We start from the raw sequence: 21,078 nt of genomic DNA on the forward strand, positions 1-21,078 counted from the left end.
ACCTACTTATCTACCTACCTACCTACCTACCTACCTACTTACTTACCTACCTACCTACCTACCTACCTACCTACCTACCCACCCACCCACCTATCTACCTACCTATCTACCTACCTAGCTACCTATCCACCCACCTATCTACCTACCTACCTACCTACTTATCTACCTACCTACTTATCTACCTACCTACCTACCTACCTACCTACCTACTTACTTACCTACCTACCTACCTACCTATCCACCCACCTATCTACCTACCTATCTACCTACCTACCTACCTATCCACCCACCTATCTACCTACCTACCTACCTACTTATCTACCTACCTACTTATCTACCTACCTACCTACCTACCTATCCACCCACCTATCTATCTACCTACCTACCTACCTATCTGTCTACCCATCTGTCTATCTGTCTACCTATCTGTCTACCTATCTGTCTGTCTATCTTTCTATCTGTCTGTCTGTGTGTGTGTGGGCTGGGAATGCTTGCCTAGCATGCACTGAAGCCCTGGGTTCCATTCCTTGACAGCAGATACACATTAAAAAGGCCAGAAGTCGTGTTGTGGCTCAGGTAGTAAAGCGCTAGCCTGGAGAAAGCTCAGGGACAATGCCCAGGCCTTGAGTTCAAGCCCAAGACTGGCAAAAAATATATTATTAACAGAGGGGTTATCATTTTCCTAAGTCAGGTAGTGAGTATATTTCTTTCTCTTTTTTTGTCACCCCTTCCTTTGCTTTCCCCCCAGTTCCCTCCCTTTATATTTTGGGGTGCTGAGGATGGGATCCATCTAGCACTGGTGCTTGCTACACAAATACTCCACAATGGACTACACCCTCAGCTTCCAGAGTCATTTACCTGTCCCTCCTCCTCCCTCTTAACATTGTAAACTCCTTTAAAGCAGGGACTTTTGTCTTTTCTCTCAAGGTCTCCTGTCTATGCACATAATAGTAAGAGCTAAGTATGTTGTCTGAATCTTAGAAGAAGCTGAAAATCTAACACCAGTTTTAATCAGCTCCCTTCCCCTTTCCCTCCCCCTTGGGGCTTGAACTTTGGACTTGTAAGATGTCCTTGAACTTTTCTGCTCAAGGCTAGCTCTCTACCACTTGAGCTGTTGCAACATTTTCTGCTTTTTTCTGTGAATAATTCTAGTTGAGAGTTTCACAGACTTTTCTGCCCTGACTGGCTTTGAACGGTGGTCCTCAGATCTCAGCTTCCTGAGAGCTAAGATTATAGGCATGTGCCACTGGCCCCTGCCTCTTTTTCTCTTTCTTGCTATTTCTCCCCCCAATAAAAGTCTATATTTTCTACAGGCATTTCAGAAATGCTGAGACACAAATATAAAAGCCACATAGCCAGGCGTGATGGCTCATGCCTGTAATCCTAGATATTCAGGAGGCCGAGATCTGAGGATCGAAGCCAGCTGGGCTTTGAACCTGAAACTCTTATCTCCAGTTAACTTTTAGAAAAGGGGACATGGGGCTTGGCTCAAGGGTAGGGCCATAGCCTTGAGCTAAAGAGCTCAGGGAGAGCGCCCTGGCTGAGTTCAAGCCCCATGACCCACCCCCCCCAAAAAAGATAATAAAAATAAAAGCAGTTTAAATTATGGAAATAATTAGTCTCATATTTTAGTTTCATTTCATTTAACGTGAGTATTCGGTTGTGGGGCTTGAACTCAGGGCCTGGACACTGTTCCTAAGCCTGTCTGTGCTCAAGACTAGTGCTCTACCCCTTGAACCATAGAGCCACCTCCAGTTTTGAGTGGTTAATTGGAGAAAAGAATCTCACAGGGACTTTGCTGCCCAGGCTGGCTTTGAACCACAATCCTTAGATCTCAGCCTCCTAAGTAATATTGCAGGCGTGAGCCACCATTGCTCAGCTTGAGTTCTTGACTTAAATTTTCTTTTAAATACTTAAACAGCAGCAAATGGGTATCAGTCTTATCAGAGGCGTTGTCATGAGAAATGACACATTCATCCCGTAATGTTGGCTCATTGCTGAAACCAATTTTAGAACTTGGAGTTTATTTCCAAGCTTGTGGCAGAATTTTTGAAATATCTCAGAGTTGGAAATTTTCTGTACTTTTGTGAATCCATTTGAAAGTAGCAAAAAAAAAAATCTTTTGGACATTTATTTCATAAGCAAATAGGGGATTGCCAGAATTTCAGGCAAAAGAAAAAAATGAATTTAGGTCCTTTTGTGGTATGTGTGAACTTCCTTACAGATGTTTCTGGAGTAGATCCTTCTGAATAGTGTCACTTTTCTCTTTCCTAGCCCTTTCCCTCCCCCCTCCCCTTCTTTCTCCCCCCACCCTCAGTGGGATTTGAACGGAGCCTCCCATCCCTACTTTTTGGGGGGTCAGTTGTGGGGCTTGAACTCAGGTCCTGGAGCTCTTCCATAAGCTCTTTCGCTCAATGCTGATGCTCTTACCACTGAGTCATAGCCCCACTTCCGGCTTCTTCTGTGTAATACTGAGGAATCGAACCCAGGGTTTTGTGCATGCTAGGCTAGCACTAGTCCCAGCCTTACCTTTTGCTAGTTATTTTTCAGATAGGGTCTCTGGGCTACTTTCGAAATGGTAGTCCAGATTCCTTCTCCATTTTCTGGACTTGCCTTGTCACTGGCCTAGAGCTGAAACCCTCCCCTCGCAATCTCCAGCATCACAGGTGATGGCGCTGAGAGACACTGCACTCAGCCATGGATTAAGAAGTGGGTGGGTGGGGGAGGGGTCTCACAAGCCTTTTGCTCAGACTGACATGTAATCTTGATCATCCTGTTCTCAGCCTCTCTGGTAGTTAGGGTTACAGGAGTGAGCCCTGAATAGCATTCTCCTTTTATACCATTGAGAAGTCTGGAGTACTTTGCAGTCCCTTTGTCCTGAATATATTACCCAGTCTTCCTATCTCTGTAGTTCAGCTTCCTTCAGCCTCTAAGAGGAATTGCCTGTCTGATCCATCTGTGCTCCAGAAACTAAAGTCAGACTGTGACACCGCCCTTAGCTCACCTGCTCCCGATACAAGCACTTAAAATATCCTTGAAGGGCAGGGCGCCATGGCTCATTCACGCCTGTCATTCCAGCTGCTCAGGAGGCTGAGACCGGAATATCTCCAGTGAACCACCAAAAGCTAGAAGTGGAGGTATGGCTCAAGCGGTAGAACACTAAGCTTGAGCAAAAGAGGTCAGGGACAGTGCTCAGACCCTGAGTTCAGGGCGTGCCCCTCCCCCTTCCCCAGTAGTTCTGAGTTTGAACCCAGGTAGGGCAAGTGTTAAACTGCTGCTCTGTCCCCCTGGCTCCTCCATTGCTCTGGGGCTCTTGTGCATTCTTCCACCCTCATGAGCCTTGATCTCACACTGCTTCTCTCCTCCAGGCACCCTGGCTTCTGGAGCCAACATTCTTCCCATGTTCCCTCCCTGCTAACAGGTATTGCACAAAGCTGCTTTCCTTTGAAAGTCATTCATTGACTCATTCATTTTTGTGCTGGTACCAGGGACTTGAACTGGGGGCCTTACATTCTCCTTAGCTATTTCATTTGAGCCACACCTCAAGTTCCTGCTTTTTGCTGGCTAATTGAATCTTGGGGTTTTATCTTTCCTGAGTTTGCTTTTTGAACTCGGATCCTCAGATCCTAGCCTCCTGCGTAGTTGGGGTTACAGGTGTAAGCCCTTAGCACCCAGCTATCATTATTATTTGCCAGTCTTGGGGCTTAACTCCTGGATTGGGCGCCATCTCTGAGCTCTTCAGCTCAAGGATATTGCCCTACCACTTTGTGGCACAAAGCACCACTTTCAGCTTTTGAGGGGTTAATTGGCAATAAGAGTCTCACAGAGACTTTTCTGCCCAGGCCAGCTTCTAACATGGGTCCTCAGATCTCAGCCTCCTGAGTAGCTAGGATGACAGGCGCTTGGCTTGATAGCTAAGGTCCTTATTACTTCACATTTCCCCACTCGACATGTTGAATGACTACGAATCCTCTCTTGTAACTTGTTTCTGGCTTTTTCTTTTCCCAGTGCCAGGGTTCAAATTCAGGGCCCTTACATGTGCTAGGCAAGTATCTCCCTCTGAACTGCCTCTCAGCCCCAATTTCTTGCCTTTATGTTTTCAGTTCCTCAGTAACTGGAGCCTGCATTGGGGATTTGCCTTTAAGGGGTTTACATGAATAATAACCAAGTAATAGCTGTTTCCTGCACTTCTGTTTTGAGTCAGACTGTGTGTTGGACTTTTCTCCTCCACTTAATCCTCTCAAGAATGGAACTAAATCCCCTCATTTTGCCAGCAAGAAAACTCAAAGGGAGAGAAGGAAATTGCTCAAGGCCTCATAGCTAGCCAGTGATTTCCACACAGGTTTGGGGTTATTCTGTATTTTCTGTTCTCTGTTCTCCTCCCTCCCCCCGCATTTCCTCTGTTATACTGTGTTAATTCCCATGAAGCAATTAACCAATTTACTCCATTTTTCAGTGGGTTTATATAGTAGCTAATTTTACAGGCTTTGGTATTGATATGTGTATGTATCTGTGCCTGTGTGTGTCTCTCTCTCTATGTGTGTGTGTTTGTGCACACATAAATGCGAAGGTACCTGGGCTGAGACTTGAACTCACGACTTTGCGCTTCCACTTCAGCTTTCTTGCTCACAGCTGACACACCTTTTCTTTGTCGCTGTCTCTCCCCTATATTCCTCCTTCCTCTGTTCCCAGGCTGGCTTCCAACTGCAGTCCTCCCATCTCAGCCTTCTGAGTAGCTAGGATGACAGGCGTGAGCCACTGGTGCCTGTGATTTGGAGATTGTAGCATGATAAGGATCAATAAGGAAATTCCTGTAGAACCCTGCATCCAGTGCTTTTAGCACATTCACAGGGGAGCGCCTCCCTACCCTTTCTCCTTCAATAGTGACCTTTTGGTCTTCCTTTAATCCTAAGGAGAATTTACCCCTTGGGACCTCCACTTAGTGTTTTGTTTTAGTGGATGTCAGCAAGTTATCTTATATTTATACACTGTCACTTTCAAGAAGCAGGCCTCTGAGTCTATGTGGTTTGTATTTTTATGGTGGAGTCTTCGGAAACATTTGGTTTTTGGCAGGGCTGGGAATTGAACATAGTACATGCTAACGCAAGTGTTGCGTCACTAAGTAACACCCCTGGCCCTAATGGGATCTTGTAAAGCTAAAAATTACACTGCTGGACGGCAGACTTCAGAGGAATTTGGCACGTTTCCCAAGGGCAGGGGTTTCGTCCCATTTCTTGTGGCCGAGAACTTCCCCTTTCCCACAGTCTCACAGGTCCTGTGCTAAATGTCAACCCTCTCCCCGGAAGTGACCAGACTAGAGAGATCAAATGATTCAATGTTAATCAGAGGCCTTGCTAGAGGGCACTGGATCTCACGCCTATCATTCCAGCTACTCAGGAGGCTGAGATCCAGTGAGCATACGCCCGGGCAGGAAAGCCCGTGAGACTGACCTCCAATTAATCAAAAAGCCAGAAATGGCACAAGTGGTTCAAGTGGTAGAGTGTTAGCCTTGAGCAAGAAAAGCTCAGGGACTGCCACCCAAGCCCTGAGTTCCAGCCCCAGGACTACACAAAAAGAAAAAATCGATACATTTCAGAGGGAAAAAGAACAGAAAAGGGTGACAAAGTTTCATTATCTTCGTTATCACAGTTGCTGATTTTTTTTTTTAGTTAGCAATTTCAGTAAAATATCATTTGGGTGTGAGAATTTTACTCTTAAAATGTCTGAATATGAGTCTTGGATTATGTATGTATTTTTGCTGATACTAAGGTTTGCTTCAGCTGATATTTGGCTTATGTGTTCAGCTGGCACTCTTACCATTCGATCTACACCTCCAGCTTAGCTTTTTTGGTGGTTATTTGGAGATAGAGTCTCACAGACTTTTCTGCCTGGGCTGGCTTCGAAGATCGTCAGATCACAGCCTCCTGAGGATCTGGGATTATAGATGTGAGCCTCCAGGGCTCTGCTGGGATCAGGTTTTTAATCCCTCAGTACAGGGTTTGCGTTTAGGGCCTTGTAATTGCTAGGCAAGTACTCTATCACTTGAGCCATGCTCCAGTCCTCTTGCCTTTAGTTAGTTTCTGGCCTAGAACTGTCTATGCCTCTTGAATACATGGGATTATAAGCACGCACTGCCATGACTGCAGTTATGAAATTGTTCTGAAGTGAGAATTGAAGTTCTAGGCAAGGGCTCTACCATTATTAAACTATCATTATATAGGGCTTTCAAGAGTCTCTACAATGACTATTTATTTATTTATTGCCATTCCTGGGGCTTGAACTCTGGGCCTGGGGCGCTGTCCCTGAGCCTCTGTGTGGTCAAGGATAGCACTCTAACACCTGAGCCCCAGTGCCACTTCAGGCTTTTTCTTTATAGTTTGAGATAAGAGTCTCATGGACATTTTGCCTGGGCTGGCTTTGAACTGTGATCCTCAGGTCTCAGCCTTCTGAGTAGCTAGGATGACAGGCATGAGCCACCAGCACTCTTCAAATAAAAGTTCAATTACTTGATTAGTGCAGTGGTATTGGGGATTGAAGGGAAGCCTTGTGCATGCAAAGGCTGTGCTCTGAAGCACAGCTCCAGTCCCCAATAAAACTTTGAAAAGGTCACCTGATCTAAAAGTGACTCACGCTTCAATATGTAGATAAGGACAGTTTGTAGTTGGGGGTTGGAGTCTCAGTGATTGTAAACCCTCATGCCACTCTCCCCCCTTAAAAAAAAAATCATTCATGATTGCTCACACCTGTAAACCTAAGCTACTGAGGATGGTTAAAAGCCAGCCTGGGCAGGATGGTCAGGGAGGCTCTTCCAGTTAGTCAGCAAGTAGAAGTAACTGTCCATTCAAGTAGAGCCATGGCTCAAGGGATTGAGTGCCAGCTGTGAGCAAAGAAGGCAAAGGAGGGCATGAAGGCAAGGTCAAGCCCTAGTATACACACACACACACTGAAAATGGTCTCTGTGGAGGTAGTTGTACATCGATGTTCAGCACAACATTCTTAGTAGCCAAGACATTCCCAGCCCACGTGTTCACCAGCAGATAAGCAAATAAACAAAAGGTGATATGTGCTTACCAATGGAATATTACTTAGTCTTAAAATGGAATTAAGAGCGGGGCGCTGGTAGCTCAGCTAGCTACTCAGGAGGCTGAGATCTGATGATCTTAGTTTGAAGCCAGCCTGCATAGGAAAGTCCTTGAGCCTCTTACCTTCAATGAACCACCAAAAAGCTGAAGTGGAGCTGTGGCTCAAGTAGTAGAGTGCTAGCCTTGAGCAAAAGGAGGTCAGAGACAGTGCCCAGGCTCTTAAGTTGAAGCCCCAGGACCAATATGCATGCATGGTGCTCAGCTCATACGCAACGAAGATTAGGATGAGATTTGCCCATTGTTAACATATTTACAAATCTACTCAGATTTTCATGGGTGGGAATCATGTCTGTATGTTGTAAAATTCTACAACGGAAGACTGATTGTGACAAAGCACCGTGACAATAGTAGACAATATCTAACCTCCATGGGCATCATTGGAATAGAAAGATAAGAGAAAAAAACCCACACAGCTGTAGACATCTGATTTAAAAAAAGATACTAAAAAACTGTAGAAAAAAGAGGTCTTGAAATTAATTTTTTTCTTTGAATAGACTAGAAATCCATGTATAGAAAGAATAAAAGAAAATCATTTTCCCTAATTCTAAAAATCCACACAAAATGAATCAGAAATTATTGCTTAAGTATCGAATCTGCTGGAGGAAAACATAAAGGAAATGCTGTCTTGATGGTGAATCGGGGATAAGAGTTTCAGGGACTTTCCTGCCCAGGCTGCCTTTGAACCCTGATCCTCAGATCTCAGCCTCCTGAGTAGCTGGGATTACTGGTCTGAGCTGCCAGGACCTGGCATGAGCCATGGCTCACCCCCTTACTGGGGGAATTGTGCGAGGCACCCCCCTGCTGTGGATGGAGTGTGTTAGGACTATGAACGACGTGGCCCAGTGTCTCCTCCTCATTTCCTGGAAGCCAGTGCCCTGTGGACGATGCCTGGATGGAAAGCAAGACAACTGCATAGAGTGATTTAGGCTTCCCCAGAGTAAACAAAGTTAAGCCAGACTGGCAGAATAGGATGGAAGAAGAACATTCTGGCGTTGTTTGGGAGACCAACTCCCAATTTATTGACAGCCATTTGCATCCCTTCTTTCTCTCCTGACTTCTGAGCCATCGTTTTTTACAACACCAAGTAGTGTATAGACCTTGTGTTTCTCTGCCTGGACCTTCCACGGCTTGGAGATAGTTTTCCCTCCTCCAGAATGACTTTCCAGTTTTCTTCTGGTTCTGTGGCTCACTCACTCCCCTCATTAACCAGCAGAAAAAAAGAGTGGCATAAGCCCTTCTCGTCTGGGGACCTCAGTGGCTGCTGTTGCTAATGGTTTCTTCTTCCTGTTTCTTCTCCAGTTTTTGTTGCTGCTGGTGATTTTTGTGTTTCACTGCTGTGTTATATTCTCTTACCCCTTAACCTCTAGTCAAGACTTTTCTCCTATGACGTCTAGAGTTGTTTACTTCCTTGTGGAAGTATTTTTCTCTGTCTCTTCTGTTGGAGCGTGGTTAAGGTGCAGAGGGAGCCATGTTACAATCTGTAGACAGATGCCTCTAGCCAGCATTGAGGGCGATCCATGTCCTGCAGTGCCAAGAATAGACTGTGGAAAGTCCAACAGAAGGTGACACATTCATCAAAGCACCCATAATTTTTTATCCCTTTGCAGTAGAAATCTGTACTTGGGCTTTGGAATAAAGATTATTAACAAATATCACTTGGCATTGTTAAACTTGTTTTAAAAACAATCATGTTTGGCCCTACTGTCATCTTAGCCGTTCAGGAGACTGAGATCTGAGGATTGTGGTTCAAAGCCATCTGGGGCAGAAAAGTTCTAGAGACTATACCAAAAAAAAAAAAAAAAGCACAGTACTTGAGCATAAAGAGGCTGAGGGACAGTGCTCAATAACAAAAATGTCAGCTTTCCTTGCTCTTTACCCTATTTGACTTTCAACCCAGTCCTCAGTTCTCAGCCTCCTCAGTGGCCAGGATTGCATCTTTGGTACATATTAAATGCTTTATAAATGATTTTTACCATGATTCTCCTGGCTTCCCCCCCCCCCCCCCATGTTGGGATTACAGGCCAGCACTCACCATACATGGTTTTGAAATGTCTTCTTCATTGTAACACATGTTGACACTTTTCCTCAATCCTGGGGCTTGAACTCTGGGCCTGGGCGCTATCCCTGAGCTCTTCAGCTCAAGGTTACCGCCCTGTACCTTGAGCCACAGCACCACTTCCAGTTTTCTCCTGATTAATTGGAGATAAGAGTCTCACAGACTTTTCTGCTTGGGCTGGCTTTGAACTGTGATCCTCAGATCTCAGCCTCCTGAGAAGCTAGGATGACAGGTGTGAGCCACTGGTACCTGGCTTTGACACTTCCTTGTAAATGGAAGGGGGGCCATCATCCAGAGAGAGACAGAATTCTTGTTTCTGGAAAGGCATAGACCATTTTCTGCAAGTGCCACACTTGGCTGCTGCTGGACTGCTGAGAAACCCTGAGCCTTTGCTTCTGCTGGCGGAACTTATTAACACCAGGGAGTTAATGGTGCCCTTCACTTTGGTCCTGCAGTGTTGCCTGAAGCTTTGAAATCTTCTGGGGAGCTACACTTGGTCAGCCATGGTTTCCTGTTGTTCTGCGCCCAGTGTGATGTTAATCCTTTAATAGTGGTTAGCTTTCTTCTTTGGTTCTTGCACTCTGCTTGCCAGAGTTCTGAATTTCAGAGCCAGCCCCATTTGATTTCTTCAGCAGCATTGATAGTTGCTTTTTTTTTTGTAGGTCACAGGTCTTGAACTCTGAGCCTGAGTGCTGTCCCTGAGCTCTTCAGCTCCAGGCTACCGCCCTTCCCTCCAGTCACAGCTCCACTTCTGGTTTTCTAGTGGTTAATTAGAGATAAGAGTCTCACTGACTTTAGTGCCCGGGGCTGGCTTTGACCCTCGATCCTCAGATCTCCCCCTCTTGGATAGCTAGGGTCACAGGCATGAGCCACCACGCCTGGCAATAGTTGCTCTTTCTTCTTGGTGATTTTTACCTTGGCATTTCCCATGGGATTTTCTTGTTTGTTTGTTTTCTTTTACTCTTAATGGGTGAATGGTTTTCTGTTGTATGATACAGTAGACTTTTGAGAAGCTGTGTTAACTTTTTTTTTTCTTTGTGAGGCTCAAACTCAGAGCCTGGGCACTGTCCCTGAGCTTCTTTTACTCAAGCAGCATTCTACACTTGAGCCCCAGCGTCACTTATGGCTTTTTCTGTTTATGTGGTACTGAGGGATCGAACCTAGGGCTTTGTGCATGCTAGGCAAGCACTCTGCCACTGAGCCACATCTCCAGCCCTCTTTTCTTTTCTCTCTCTCTGCCAGTCCTGGGGCTTGAACTCGGGCCTGAGCACTGTCCTTGGGCTTTTTCAAGGCTAGAGCTCTACCATTTGAGCCTCAGCACCACTTCCGGCTTTTTTTCCTTGAATGTGGTACCAAGGAATTGAACCCCGGTCTTAGTACATGCTAGGCAAGCACTCTACTACTAGGCCAAACTCTCTACCCCAGCCCTCTTTCTTTTTCCTCCTTCCCTCCCCTCCTCCCTCCGTCCGTCCTTCCTTTCTTTTCCTAGTACCCTGGAGCTTGAAGTCAGGGCCTAGCTGTTTTTCCACTCAAGACTGGCAATCTGTCACAGCTCCACTTCTGGCCTTTTGGTGGTTAATGGAATCTCCTGGACTTTCCTTGTCAGACCTCAGCTTCCTGAGGAGTTAGGATTACAGACATGAGCCACCTGTACCCCTCTGGAAAGGGAATTTTAAGTCATGTTTTAAGGAAAGCAGTATTTTCCTAATAAAAAGAAAACATTTGCAATAATATTAGCTTAACATTCATTTAGAATTAATATTCATTTAGAAGGACACTTTTCTATACATAGCACAGTATTACAGTGCTAAAGGAAATTCAGTGAACCGCTCTTCTGGGCCTTAAACTTGTGTGTGTTTGCTTAGATTCTCTTTCTCAGCAGATGGATATGGAAGAGAGATTACTAGACACAACAGCAATAATTTAGATAGAAAAACAGACCAGAGGAAAAGCAGTTTACTAAGTATCTGTCATAGAATAATGGGGAATTAAATGCTCCTTCAAAGTTGTAAAAAGTTGGACTAGTGAGGGTTTTTTTGTTTAGTCCTTTTCCTTATTTAGATATTTCAGTGCAGAGACTGGCTGCATTTTTTTTTTTTAACTGAGGTTTGTTCTGCACAAAATAGTTTTCCTTTTATTATAGTGACAAGTCACTGGGCTCTGTGAAAAAGATCTTGTGCTGTGAAAAAGCCTATGGAGGCTTCCCCAGGCCTGGCTGACCCCCAGCTCCAGCCAGGAAGAAAGGATTGAAACACGGAGGCCCGACCTGTAAATACTTCTTAGCCACAAATGCTTTTGTATGGCCACCAAGCTCCAAAAGAGAAGGAGGAGTGTTCCCTGTTGGGAGAATTCTTTCTCACAGATAAATGCATATTGGAGATTTCTCATTTAAATGTAGGCTTTTGTCCCAGCCCTGAGCAACAAGGGTTACAATTCAAGGCTAGCTTGGGCTACATGGTGTGATATCTGTCTGTCTCTCTCTGCTTCTCCCTCTCTCTCCTCCCCCTCTCCCTCTCCTTTTTATAGATTAGAGAGATTGAATTGGTGATAATTGTCATATAATTGCCTCTGTTAGAAGAAATTTTAGTGTAGAATGACCAGAATCAACTCTGAAGGAGCATCAGCTGGGGTTGTAGCTCAAGGGCAGGGACTCCTGTGAGCAAGTGCAAGACCCCGGGTTCAAACCCCACCACAGCCACCAAAAAAAAAATTCATTCAAAGACTGTCCATTCAGAGACTTCACTCATTTTCATCAGCCTTAGCTTTTCAGATGACAGAACTGGAGCTCAAAGCTGAGGGGTCTGGCTCGTGCCTGCAACCCTAGCAAGGATGTAGCTGAGCTGGGGAGGATCCAGGGGTTCCAGATCAATCCAGGCCAAAAAAGGAAATAAAACAAGAGACTGGCTGGAATTGTGACTCGAGTGGTAGAGCGCCTGCCTGAAACACCAAGTTCAGACCTGGTGCTTTGGAGTGTGAGAGCGCAGGAATGGCCTACGGGTATATGGGGGTGTCCTGACCCCATACCCTGCCAGACTTCTGCAAGGCCCCAGGCGCAAGAAAACCCAGTTCCTTGCAGGACAGGGGTTTTCTGGTTATGTCAGTAGACGTTTCTTATGGTTTTGGCTCTTCATTCTCCCAGGCTGCCCTAGTTTACAATTCTGCCTGTGAAATATCAGTACCAGTACTTTGTTTTTCCTTTTTTTAAAACCTTTTGTGTGGTTATCCTCTTGGGAGTTTTTGGTGTTATTCTCTGTGGTGCCATTGTTTCTACACCAGAGGCTAGTGTTCAGAATGTAGCCTACTAAACTGACAAACATTTCCCAGCGCGTGTCCATTTGTGCACATATGTATGTGTGTGCGTCCTGGGGCTTGAGCTCAAGACCTCAGCGCTGTCCCTGAGGGCTTTTGTGCTCAAGGCTAATGCTTTACTGTTTGAGCTACAACTTCATTCTAGGGGCGCGAGCATGCACATACGTTCTCTTCTCTTCTGTGTACACACACACACACACACACACACACACACACACACTTATTATTTATTCATTTTTGTCAGTCATGGGGCTTGAACTCTGGGCCTGGGTGCTGTCCCTGAGCTCTTCAGCTCGAGGTTAGTGCTCTATGGCGTTGAGCCATAGCACCACTTCCAGTTTTCTGGTGGTTCATTGGAGATGAGTCTCACAGAGTTAAGTGCCTGGGCTGGGTTTGAACTGCAATCCTCAGAGCTCAGCATCCTGAGTAGCTAGGATGACAGGCGTAAGCCACCAGCACCCCACCAACAGTATAGTTTTTATTTTATACCAAATGACTTTTTTTTTTTATTTGTGTATGTGGTAGTGAGGAATTGAATCCAGGGCTTTATTCATGCTAGGCAAACACTCTGCCACTAGACCAAATTCCCAGGCCCTTCTGGTTTCTTTTGGTAGTTAATTGGAGGTAAGCCATGCTAAATCTCAGTCTCCTGAGTAGTTAGACTTTTGAACAGTATCACCCCCTCCCTCTCTCTCCTATTTATTACTTTGCCAGTCCTGGGGCTTGAACTCAGGGCCTGAGCACTGTCCTTGGGCTTTCTCAAGGCTAGAGCTCTACCACTTGAGCCACACCACCACTTCTGGCTTTTTTCTATGTATGTGGTACCGAGGAATCGAACCCGGGTCTTCATGTGTGCCAGGCAGGCATTCTACCACTAGGACTTGTGGTCCTCCCGGCCCCACTAGGACTTGTTTTTTGGGTACCCAGCAGGGCTGGGGAGGAAGGGTGTCTGCTCGGTGGTTATGCTAGATGTGTATTGTGAGCAGACAGAGCACCGGGAATGATCCTAGAGACTTCCTTCTTTCCACGTTCATCTCATCCACCAGAAGCGTGGGGCCCACAGGACGTATGTAAATACCACAGCCCTGTTTACAGTACACTGGACTTTTCAAGCAAGGCCTTGTCCTGGCCACAGCAGGGAGGATTGTTCCCATGCTTGAAGCCAACAATAACATCCTGGGCCAGCAGGGGGACAGAGGTCAGCTCAAGGCTAGTTCTTGAGAGCTACGGGACATTAAGAACCTTAGAGCTAGCGAGTTTATTTTAAAAAAATAAAAAAATTTTTGAAAAGGAAAGCAAGATGTACTTGGAAGGGAGTGAATGAGACCCTGAGCCTTTCTCTCAGGGGGCTGTAGCTGTACAATGCGTCTTCCTTCTCTTCTTAATCATTTACTTATGAACCCTGGCCTGTCATCTTGGTAGTTTGCGTCTGAGAAGCTCAGATCACCTCCTTGCACCCTATACGTCGATTTATTTCTTCCTAATTTTTATTGGAAATATCACACATTCCGCTAAGCTGTGGAGCTCACTACAGGATTGGATTTCAAAGAACATATTTGGAAAAAAAAGATACTGTTTGCACGTTTCCTGGGGACATCCCTCCCCTACTTAGTGGGATTTGTAGGCTTGTTCTGTGCCCACTTCTTTTCCTTTCTGTCCTTCCTCATTCTCATGCTGGCCACTTACTCAGTCTTGGGTTTTGTGGGGGAGCATTTTTAAGTTCGTCTGGTTGCCTTCTCAGGCTCATTTCCCCTGGGCTGCTGTCAGCTGAGTGTGATCTGGCTTTTTTCTGTTTCTTGGCTCTTTTCACCAGCTGTGCCTGATTAGGATGGCTGCTTTGCTCCTTTCCCAGTGCCTCCGGTGGAAGGCTCTAGAAGGCTCTAGAACTCAGATGCAGCCTGGCGCCTCACTCCTCCCTGCTGTACCTGTACAAAGTTCTGTTGTCATTGTATAGGAATGAGGGGCGAATGAGGTGCTCTGGTGGGAACCTCTGGAAGTCCAGTTAGCTGTTCCAATGTAATGTATTGACAGCATGCTTGGCATTGGCTAGGCTGGGCTTGCGTTACTCTTGTCACCCTTATTTCAACTGAAAAAAATAAGTATGGTTTCCTTGTCCATAGTCACTCAGTAAGTCAATCTTACATCTTGTGGAACAAATGTGGTTTTATTTGGTTTGGTTTTTCCCCCTCTCCGACTCGCCATGCTGAAAATCAGACCCAGGGTCTTCCATATTAAGCAAGCAAACAGTCACTGAACTGTGTTCCCAGCACAAACTTAGTTTTTGTACTAATTCTACTTTTTGTTTGTTTTGAGCTGGTCCTGGGGCTTGAACTCAGGGCCTCAGCACTGTCCCTGAGCTTTTGTGCTCAAGGTTAGTGCTCTACCATGTTGAGCCACAGCACCATTTATGGCTTTTTGGTAGTTCATGGCAGATAAGAGTCTCGTGGATTTCCTCCTGGGCTGGCTTTCAACCTCTATCCTCAGAGCTCAGCCTCCTGAGTAGCTAAGATGACAGGTATGAGCCACTAAAGCCCAACATACTTTTTTTTTAAGCATAGATAATGGCTTAATAAGTAGGTGCTTAATATGAATAAATGCATCATCAATGTGGGTCAAATGATAATGAAGCATGTTTAAAATTCAGAATTCTGGGACGGGAGTTTGTGCTAGTGGTAGAATGCTTGCCTAGCATGCAGGAAGACCTGGGTTCAATTCCTTGGTACCACATACGTAGAAGAGAAACCAGAAGTGGTGCTGTGGCTCAAGTGGTAGAGCACTAGTCTTGAAAGCCCAAGGACAGTGCCCAGGCCCTGAGCCCAACCCCAGGACTGGCAAAAATAAAAATAAAAAATAGGTAAATAAAATTCATAATTCTAGCAGGTTGATCACAATGTAGACTAATAACTGGGAGAAGTTTCTAGACAGAAGAGAGAGGAGAGCCATGCAATTCAGAATAAGCATGCATAAAAATCTCAAATCGCTCTAAAGGAAAGAAATAGAAGGGTAGTTTGGCTAGATCAGTTATAATTAGTTATAATAAGGAGGCCTGGGGCTTGCAAGAGTTCTAGAAACAGGTGTCTTGCCATCTTGAGGTTAGGAATTGCTGATGATTCGGGGAGCTCTGGTGTACAGTTTGGGGGGGCATATAAGGCCCAGAAACATGTTGTGGGGGTCAGTCAGCACAAAGAACAGCTGGCTTTTTTTATTCAGCTCTTCCTGATTGGTTTGTTACTATTAAGTAGTGCAGTTAATTCCAAAGTTCAAACCCTTTGCTGATTGTTTTGCAGTGAGCTGTGATGGCTGTTCCACACCGTTATGCAACAGTCCTTCTGAGGGCCCTTAAAACACTGCACTTGAAAACTAAAGGGGTTTTTGTTTTGTTTTGCTTTGCTTTGCTTTGCTTTGCTTTGGGACCAGTAATGAAAATGTCATCAGGAAAGCTATGCTCTCCCCCTGGCTCTGCTCATGCGTCCCCATGCATTACATTGTGTGCAATTTAAGATTGTTCGAGGGCTTGGGAGTTTGCCTAGCATGGACAAAGACCCTGGTTCAATTCCTCGGTACCATATACTTAGAAAAAATCGGGAAGTAGCACTGTGACTCAAGTGGTAGAGCTCTCGCCTGGAGGAAAGCCCAAGGACAGGAGCTCAGGCTCTGAGTTCAAACCCCAGGACTGGCAAACAAACAACAACAACAAAATCTGACTTTAGATCTCTCTCCCTCTCTCATCTTTTCTCATTACCTGTAGGAAATGTCACAAACTTGGTATTCATTCTGGCTTGGGGAAACAATGATACTTTTGCCAGAATGATCATTTTGTTTTTCTTGTTTTATTTATTTACTAATTATTTCTTAATTGGCTTCTCAATTAGGCTACCAAGCAGTTTCTTGAAGAGATAAACAAGTGGACAGTCCAGTACAACGTGTCTCCGCTGTCTTGGAATGTGGCCGTCAAGTTCCTCATGGCCAGGAAATTCGACGTGCTTCGTGCTGTGGAGCTGTTCCACTCGTACAGAGTATGTAGGGTGGGGTGGGTCAGGGAGGGGGCGTCCTTTGGAAAGTTTTCGTGTTCTCTCATACACACAATGTTCTCTAGCTATGAAATATGAATGCTTGAGACTGCCCAGCCATGGTGAATTGATACTACTTCTGTCCCTAAAGGTTTTTGTTGTTGTTGTTTGTTTGGGGTTTGAACTTTTAGAACCTGTGCCCTGTCCCTGAGTTTGGGCTCAAAGCTAGTACTCTTACCACTTGAGCCACAGTGTCATTTGGATTTTTCTGTAATTATGCTTGCTCAAGGCAAGCACTTTACCATTAAGCCACCTTCCCAGCCTGTGTACTCTACCACTTTGAGCCACAGTGCTACTTCCCATTATTTAGTGCCTAATGTAAGAGTCTCACAGACTTTTCCTACCCAGGCTGGTTTTGAACCAAGGTCCTCAGATCTCAGCCTCCTTAGGATGACAGGAGTGAGCCATGGTTTTTTCTTTTGTTTGTTTTTTGTTGTTTTAAACCAGTCCTGAGGCTTTAACTCAGGGCCTGAGCACTGTCATTGGGTTTTCTCAAGGCTAGAGTTCTACCACTTGAGCCACGGCACCATTTCTGGCTTTTCTATGCATGTGGTACCGAGGAATCGAACCCAGGTCTTTGTGCGTACTAGGCAAGCACTCTACCTCTAAGTAGGCCAAACTCCTGGCCCCCTGTCGATCGTCTTGTCCTGTGACACTTGGATGGCAGAACAGGGTGGTGGCTACCTGTACCAACACTTGACTGTGTCCTGCTGTCAGGACGGTGGATCATTCTCTTTCCTGCAGCTGCTGAGTGTTCACTTTCTCTCTCATCCCCTAGCGATCTGGCCCATTCACTCCACAGGTTTTCGGGATAGTTGGGATTTATAGAAACCTGTTCTTAAATGCCGAGTTTAGAGTCATTCAAGAAGAAGAGTTTTTTTAGTACCAGGGGGGAAAAAAAGACTTGTTATATTAGATCCAGGTCTTATCAGTACCTTTTACAAATACAGCTACACGAGATTTTACTCTAGTTATACTTTTTTTGTTGTTTTGTTTGTTTGTTTGCACTAGTCCTAGGGCTTGAACTCAGGGCCTCAACCCTGTCTTGAGCTTTCTCAAGGCTAGCAGTCTGTCACCTGAGCCACAGCACCACTTCCAGCTTTTCCTTGTGTGTGGTACTAAGAAATCAAAAACAGGACTTCATGCTAGGCAAGCACTCTACCACTAGGCCACACTCCTGGCCCCTGAAAAAGGTGTTTAGGACCTCTGTAAGCAACAGTAGCAACAAGAATGGAAAGACAAGTACTAGCGGTAACGTAGGACCAGAGTTCATTCAGTGTTGTGCACTTACTCAGCAGATAATAAAGCAACCATTACAGACACTTCATGGAGATGCAACCCTGGGCCTTGGGGAAGCATATTTATTTACTAGACAGGTCAAGGGAATGTTCTGTAAAGAAATACTTGTAACGAAAACCTGAAGCATGAGCAGGAATCAGACAGCAAGAGGACTGTGGCAGATGCCAGGAGGTAGACAGAAAGAAACACAGCTGCGTCAGATTGGGAGTTGGGCTGGGTGCATAGACTAGAGGCAGAGTGCTTGCTTAGCATGCACAAAATCCTGGGTTTAATTCCTTGGTGCCACATACACAGAAAAAGCCAGAAGTGGTGCAGTGGCTCAAGTGGTAGAGTGCTAGTCTTGAGAAAGCTCAAGGACAGTGCCCAGGCCCTGAGTTCAAGACCCAGGACTGGGGAAAGAGAGAGAAGAATGGGAGCAAAGAAGAGATTAAAGCAGAGATGAAGGACCCTAGATCCTGAGTTCAGGCCCCAGGACTGGTACAGGAAAAAAAAGAATTTTGATCCAATATCTTAATGTTACATATTAGTTATTTTTCAGGGTTAGAATCCTTTATAGATAGCACTGTCTCGCTAAGGGCTGATGAGCTAGGCTGTGGACAGGAATTTTGGTAACAGCTGGATTTGGTTGGGAAAGGACGTTGCGAGGGATTCACAACTCAGTAAATGCCTCTTCTTCCATATCTCTGAGATGTGGTGGTCCTGTGAAGCTGTCCTTGGTGTGTCGTGAATTTCACATTCATCTTGCACTTTCCTCTGCAGGAAACTCGAAGGAAGGAAGGCATTGTGAAGCTAAAGCCACACGAGGAGCCACTCCGTTCTGAGATCCTCAGCGGCAAGTTCACCATCTTAGTGAGTGTGGAGCCCTCTCCTAGAGCTTCGCAACTTCCTGTCCTATCTGTTCTCCTATTTGGATTTTCTCCTTTGGTGTCTTACCCACAGTCAGGAGTAGACTGGATGTGCCCAGTAACAATCGAATGGCTCATAGTTACATGTTACTGGTATTATTACCATTAGTTAAACAATTGAAGGGGGCTCCTTGGTGGCTCATGACTGTCATCCTATCTACTCAAGAGGAGGACTATGGTTCAAAGCCACCCTGGGCATGAAAGTCCATGTCACACTTATCTCCAATTAAGCATCAGAAAATCAGAAGTGGGGCTGTGGCTCAGGGACAGTCCCAGGCCCAGAATTCAAGCCTCATGACCAACCAAAAAAAAAAAAAAAAAAGAAGAAACATGAATGGCTTAAAAAATAATAATAATAATAATAATAGGGCCGAGAGCGTGGCCTAGTGGTAGAGTCCTTGCCTAGCATGCATGAAGCCCTGGGTTCAGTTCCTCAGTACCACATACACAGAAAGAGTCAGAGAGGTGCTGTGGCTCAAGTGGTAGAGCCTTGAGAAAGCCCAAGGACAGTGGTCAGGCCCTGAGTTCAAGCTGCAGGACTGGCAAAATAATAATAATAATAAAATAATGATAATATAAAGCAACACAGCAGTAGTGATCCTCTTGCTGGTTTCTTCTGCCTTCCTGCTTGGAATATGAGCTGTGAAGCCAGTGTAAAACCATCTTTTGATCACTTGCAGTTAAAACACCCTCTCCCCCCCCAAAAAAAAAAATGTTACTTTCTTTTTCTCCTTTACCACAATGTGGTCCAGGAGGTGCCAAGAGAATCGGGCGCATGGGATGATTGGAATATTTTTCCTTTCCCTAGCAATCAATTCAAGTCAGGGACATACTGCCAGCATCTCTTCTCTTCCTATGCCAGCACACTTCTAATCCAGGGTGTAAGACTTGGGAGATGGTGAGGATGCTCTGTTTGGTTTTCTGATGTTTCTTCTTTCATTTGCTCTAGAATGTTCGGGACCCAACTGGAGCTTCCATTGCTCTCTTCACTGCCAGACTGCATCATCCCCACAAGTCAGTCCCGCACGTGGTTCTGCAGGCTCTGTTCTACTTGCTAGACAGAGCAGTGGATAGGTAAGTGCTGAGAGAGCTCAGACCGTCTCACACTTGCTTCTGTGCAGCAGGCTTGTCTTCAGGCTCAGAGCTGTGCCCTGGGCAAGCGCAGTGAATAGAAAACAGTCCATATTTTGCAGGGGTAGTCTGTTTCCTGGTGACCATCAAGCTGTTGTGTGATCTGTGGGTCTATTTCCAGGAATCAGGAGATGAGAGAGCCAGTTCTTAGAAATCAGTGTACTTATTGGAAGTGAGTGGGGAGAGAATTACTTGCTCTGGTTTTTTGTTTTGTATTTTCTCCCCTTTTATCACATACCTGTAGGCGGGGCCTGGTGATGAACTAGCTCCCTAGTGGATGAGGCAGGAGGATCATGGGTATAGAACCAGACTGGGCTGCATAGTGAGAAATCGTGTCACAGGCAGGCAGGCAGGCAGGCAGAGGTACACACAGTCCAGCCCTTTCTGTTTGGGCCAGGTGTCGTGTAAGCCTGGCCAGATGTGTGGCAGGGACCAAATCTTGCTCTTTGCTGTGTGAGTTTGGGATCCCACAGGAAGGCTATGCAGCATAATACATAAATAGAATTACAACTTTATTTTTTTTTATAATGTCCATCCCTGGATAAGAACCTCAGTGGTGTCTCATCATGTGTATGAACCAGGTGTGAGCCTTTCAAGGGAAATACTTTCCCCTGAGACTGGAAGTCCAAAATAATCCTCCCTTTCCCTTCCTCTTTACCACGCCTTGCCTTTGTGTCAGGGCTCCATTTTCATCACTGCCTCCTTTACACTCCAGCCTGTCGTAAATAAAATTATGACTCTGACTTTCATAACAGTTATTACCAATACTACCTTGGCTGTGAATGTTGGCTGAGTGATAGAGTATTCACCTAGGCTCTGGGTTTGATCCCTCAGCACTGGCTTCTCCACTGAAAAAATTATGCATGGCACTTTGATGCCATTTACCTTAACAGACAAATAATAGAGGTGTGTGTGTGTGTGTGTACATGTGCATGCATGCACCAATACTAAGGGTTACTTACACTAGGGCCTTTTGCTTGGCTTTCTCACTCTCAGCTGGTACTTTCCTGCTTGAGCCACACTTGCACCTGGCTTTTTGTTGGTCAATTAAAGATGGAGTCTCAAACTTTTATGCCAGGCTTTTTGCAAACCATGATCTTGCAGATCACAGCTTCTTTAGTAGTTAGGATTACAGGCATGCCACACTGGGACTTTGCTTAGAATAT

At 45.4% G+C, this 21,078-nt stretch overlaps 1 protein-coding gene across 1 annotated transcript in view; it reads left to right on the plus strand.

Annotated features, from left to right (window-relative positions):
• Ptpn9 (protein tyrosine phosphatase non-receptor type 9) overlaps nucleotides 1-21,078 on the plus strand; it is a 40,852-nt gene that overhangs the window by 1,088 nt on the left and 18,686 nt on the right. Inside the window, exons 2-4 of the mRNA XM_090321779.1 lie at nucleotides 16,380-16,523; nucleotides 18,636-18,725; nucleotides 19,731-19,855. Of these exons, the coding sequence (XP_090177905.1) occupies nucleotides 16,380-16,523; nucleotides 18,636-18,725; nucleotides 19,731-19,855 (359 nt within the window). The remainder of the gene's footprint in view (nucleotides 1-16,379; nucleotides 16,524-18,635; nucleotides 18,726-19,730; nucleotides 19,856-21,078) is intronic.

Source organism: Megascapheus bottae, chromosome 30 (assembly GCF_031878675.1).
Source record: "Megascapheus bottae isolate mThoBot1 chromosome 30, mThoBot2.hap1, whole genome shotgun sequence".
Lineage (NCBI taxonomy): Eukaryota > Metazoa > Chordata > Mammalia > Rodentia > Geomyidae > Megascapheus > Megascapheus bottae.